General features: G+C 54.2%; 1 protein-coding gene across 1 annotated transcript in view; it reads left to right on the top strand.

The window, feature by feature from the left end:
• Positions 1-327: 327 nt before the first annotated feature.
• The window catches only part of LOC104493349 (connective tissue growth factor-like), a gene marked incomplete at its 5' end in the record, with an annotated part of 11,137 nt that continues 6,831 nt past the window's right edge, over positions 328-4,633 (top strand). Inside the window, 2 exons of the mRNA XM_010136008.1 lie at positions 328-376; positions 1,194-1,406. Coding sequence (XP_010134310.1) covers positions 328-376; positions 1,194-1,406 — 262 coding nt within the window. The remainder of the gene's footprint in view (positions 377-1,193; positions 1,407-4,633) is intronic.

Below are 4,633 nucleotides of genomic sequence, written 5' to 3'. Positions count from 1 at the left end.
GGCTGTGGGGACAGGACAAGGGGTTTCAGTTTAACCCCTTAAGCTGAAAGAGGGAGATTCAGACCGGAGAGAAGGAAGTGATTGTTGATGCTGAGGGTGGTGAGACTCTGGCCCAGGTTTCCCCAAGAGGTGGGAGAAGCCCCATCCCTGGCCCCATCCCAGGTCAGGTTGGCCCTTGGGGCTCTGAGCCCCCTGCTCTGGGTGCAGATGTCCCTGCTCCCTGCAGGGGGTTGGACTGGGGGAGCTCTAAAGGTCCCTTCACCCCAAACCATTCTTTGATTCTCTGCTTCTGTGTATGCTCTTGCCCCTTGTTTATGTTGGCCCAAGTACACACATCTTGCACCACTTCTATCCTGGAAAGTTCTCTGACTCGAAGGTACGGCTTTATCTTTTTAAGGTCACTGGATGCGCAGTGCAGAGGATCCCTGTCCGGTACCCATCCTGCTGTCACACCCCAGGCCAGCGAGGACTAAGAGTGCCCTCTGCTGCACTCCTTCTGGTTCCAGGGCAGCATTCTCGTGCTGTTTGGAACAGACAAAACAGCGCCTTAATGCACAAACCAGCTCTTCACTACACAAACCATCCCTTTCACATTCTGCGGGTCTTTTTGTGCAGCAGCCTGGTTCTGTTTCAGCAGCAAGCAGAAGGGATCATGCCCGGAGATAAAAATGTGGGATATCCCGCATCAATCCCAAGGTGCAAACAAAGCACTACGGGAGCTGCTCTCCTTTATCAATAACCTTCACCCTGTGGCTTTTCATTGCCTTGTAAAACAAGCTGCAGCCATTATAGTCATGACTCTTCTGTTTCTCGGAGCCGGTGATGCACGGTCAGCTCTGGTACCTCCTTGCACCGAACAGCTCTGAACTTTCCGTCTCTCCCTCCTGCTCGAAGGAAAAACACCGAGCGCCACAGAGCTCTGCTTGTTTAAACCCTGAGCTCTTGCAGCCAAAAAAGAATTGATGCAGGTAGGGAAAAGGGCAGTTGTGTCAAGAAATCTGTCCCAGATTTCATTCTGTTGGAGTTAAAAATTAGGATATACTAATGCTGCTCCTACTGGATTTGACCCACCTGGAATGCAGCCCAGCTGCAGCCTGTGCCGGCAGCCCCCTCACTGCCCGGGCCGCAGGAATCTGCTCGTGTTCCCTGGAATTTGGACAGTTTTGTTGCACCCATCTCAGCGTGGTTTCCAGATTGTCGCTCAAGCGCGGGGCACGCCCCCTCCGGGAGGCTATTTAAAGAGGAGCTGGAGCACGGCTTTCTCCAAAGAGAGAGGGGGAACTCCGGAGGAGAAGGAGCAAGTAAGGCGGCAGCGGGAATCCCTTCCCATCCCTTTACTCGGGATGTCCAGCAACGTGGGAACAATGACCTGGACCCTGTTCCTCCTCCTCCTTGCACCTGGCTGGGTAGGTATTGCTCTGCAGCATCTCTGTTTGCCAGCTGGGCATTGCGGCTTCTTGCTTTGATGCATGCGAACGCTTTCGGCTGAGTGACTCTTCCCAGCTCCACCTGCCTCCAGAGGTTTCCGAGAGCTGTGAGCAGAGCGATGCAAACACACCACGTAACTGGATGGCGCTCGGAGCTGCGCCGCGGGTAACCCCTGTCATCCGCGGAGCTCAGAGCTCTTGGCACATAGGGGTGGGTTTTGTTTCACCCTGCTCGTGTGAGCCAGCAGCCAGCCCTGCTTTACAAGGGGGGAGAAGAGAACAGGGAGAGGTGAAGTCACTGACTTTGTGTCACTGCAAGGAGTGAAAGTCTTGTATCCCACTTCCTTACTTTCACCCTCCTTCCCCAGCTGCCAGTGAATCCGCCCGCGTGTCCCCAGAACCCGTGAAGGCAGAGAGCAGTGTCCCCCGAGCAGGGCTAGGAGAGCACCTGATTCTGCTTGGGATGTCTGCGGTGCCAGTAAGAGCAGGAGCGTTGCTGCAGTCATTAGTGGACCTGAACTGCACTAAGTGCCTTTGGCACACGTGAAGAATCTCACAGAGCCACCATCAGCTTATTGTGCTGGTAGAGGCCGTGACCTTCTGGTCGATAAGGTCTATCTGATTGCTCCTGGCAGCACCCAGCATGTGCCAGCCCCTTTCCTGGCTGGAAAAGTGTCCTGTGCACCTATGGCTGCTGCAATCTGAGGGTGATTCTGAGGCTGGGATGGTCTGAATCCCACGCTGTGACTCTTTATTATCGCTCTGAGATGATGGCATTTTCCCTAAACCTGCCAACTCCTCAGAAATGGGGCTTTTGACTGACTTTGAACTCTGAGAGTGATGTTCTGCAGAGTTACCAATGAAACAAGAGCTGTTACTCCTGAATCTGCCTCCTGTGCTGCTCGGAGGTGGGAGCAGAGCCAGGATAGCTGTGAGTTATGTTGAGCTCTGCCAGGCTCAGCCTGGGCAAGTCTCTGTGCCTCCTCCTGTCTCTGTGAAAGGGGGTTCTTGTTGTTCTTGTCTCTCACAACAGGCTGTTGTACAATGTGCTGTGGCAACCTGGGGAAGGTCCCTGAGAGCCTGTGGTGGAGGGAGAGCAGGTATTTCCCAGGATAACTCAATGTCTGGGGTACGTCAAGAGCTGTGTGTGGCTGCTTTACCTACTGCCGGTCTTGGAGCGTGAAAGAGAACCAGCTACATGTTTATCGCAGTACTTCTCCCTTGCACCACCAGCCCCTGGCTCCCAAGTGCAAAAGAACTTCATAATGCTCCTTTCACAGCCCTTTGGATGCAGTCACGAGCCCAAATGCATTTGAAGAATCCCCTTTGGTTTGGCCCTTTCAGGTGCTTCCCGGGGCTCACATGGAGGTTGACTGGTCAGGAATGAGAAGTTCCGACGATGCCGCAGAACTGCTGCAGCAGGTGTTCTTCCTGGGGATGTAGGGGGACGAAGTTTTATGTGAATATGAAGTGAGAAGAATATTCTCAGTTTTTCCTTCACCCCCAGGTAACTGGGCTTGGTGCTGGCAGTTGGGAGGAAGCTTGTCCTGGCTTGTCAGCCGAGCAGATGAGACCTGGGAGGCCGTGGTGGAGAACACGCGTGGAGCGCAGGCAAGGGAGTCCTCTGGTCAGACCGTTTGCACTCCTGCGTGGCTTGGCCACCACTCAGGGGTGTTTGTGATCTGTATGAGAGCTGCCAGCAAAGCCAGGAGCAGGGAGAGCTGATATTCCAGGCTTTATCACCGCTTTAAATCTATCGCCTTGACCTCTAATGCTGGCTCTGTTCTGCTGCTCTCAAAGTTCACAGAAAGGCTCTGCAAACCTCAACAAGGTCAAGGCTATAGTGGACTTGAAGGTAGGATCCTGGTCAGGGAAGGTAAAGTTGCAGTTCTGCAGGCAGACCCTTCACAGAGGGAAGAAAACGGGGTGTTCTGTAAGCGGAATCCCTCTGCACGCGGGTGGGTGGCATGTTGGGTGGAAACGCTGGTCTTGTGTTACATCCGGGTCTGTAGCAAAGCCCTGTGTGTGAGTCCCTGCAGCTCTTTGGGACAGTCTGGGCAGGTTCCTCACTGCATTGAAACAACTCCTCAAGCAGCCCATGAAAGCAGCGCAGGGCGGAGGGTGCTCCGTGTAAGGACAAGATAACCCGTTACTTCACCTCTTTGAAATTGCTCTGAAAGCAAATTCAACAAGGGAGAACTCGAGGAGGCTGGTTCAACGTTGCCTTCCTACCAGTTGATCCCAGCTCGAGCAGTTCCCCTCACCAGCCAGGTGCTGAGTGTGAGCGAGCCCCAAAGATTTCAGCTCAAACTCTTGGGTCCGTGAGAGGAGCCGCAGTTACAACCAGCCTGAGCTGACCTCGCTGGGTAATAAACCAAGCATACAGGACCCCGGCAGCCAGGAGGGCTGGGGGCGAGCAGAGAGGCAGGTCTGAGCTGCCTGATGGGGAGATCTTGAAGTACTAAAAAGATTCCTGGGAATACGGATGAATTGGGCCCTTTCAGCTGTGCGTCTGGTGGCGGGCGGGGGAATGTGGCAGAGCAGAGGCAGGGAGCAGAGGCACGGCAGGTCTCTGGCACATCGGAGATCTGAATCCAGATGTTCCTGTGCGGGAAAGCAGCTGTAACACACTCAGGAAGAGAAGCTGACTGCGAGCAGAAGGTAGAACCAGGTGGTTCCGTTTCTTTGGGTGAGTTATCAAAGGACAGAAAGAGCACCAGCCGCGATTAATGAAGGCGAGGAAGAAAAGTTGGCTGGGTTTGATCCTGTCACGTTCCCCTACCCGGAACGTGGCTGGTTTGGTTTGTTTTTCAGTAGCAGGGCTATTTTGAGAGTGTTTGTATGGCCTGTGGCTGACACTGCCTTGGAAAATGGTTGTTGTCATGATTTAAGCGCCTGGATTACATCTCAATATAGGTCCTGGGTTAGGAATGCTTTCGCTCTGCCTCCTCCATGGTCTCATACCCCTCCCACGCAGCGTGGCTGAATCACAGGTCCCTTTGGCAGCTCCAGCTGCTGCATACATGAAAAACAGGGGGAGAGCAGCTCCGTATGTTTAGGTTCTAATGCACTTCAGCGGTGGGGCAGAGGTCCCCGTGGTCGGCAGCTCCCAGCCAGCGGCTCCGGCACAGCGCAGCTGGGCTGCAGGCGGGAGAGGCTCCTCTCCAACAGCCTTTTGCTGGGGGGTTTCAAGGAGAGTTATGCTG

This window comes from Buceros rhinoceros, unplaced genomic scaffold (assembly GCF_000710305.1).
Source record: "Buceros rhinoceros silvestris isolate BGI_N320 unplaced genomic scaffold, ASM71030v1 scaffold17865, whole genome shotgun sequence".
In the NCBI taxonomy this organism is placed as follows: domain Eukaryota; kingdom Metazoa; phylum Chordata; class Aves; order Bucerotiformes; family Bucerotidae; genus Buceros; species Buceros rhinoceros.
The sequence above is the reverse complement of the archived record's forward strand: the minus strand, read 5'-3'. Positions and strand labels throughout refer to the sequence as shown.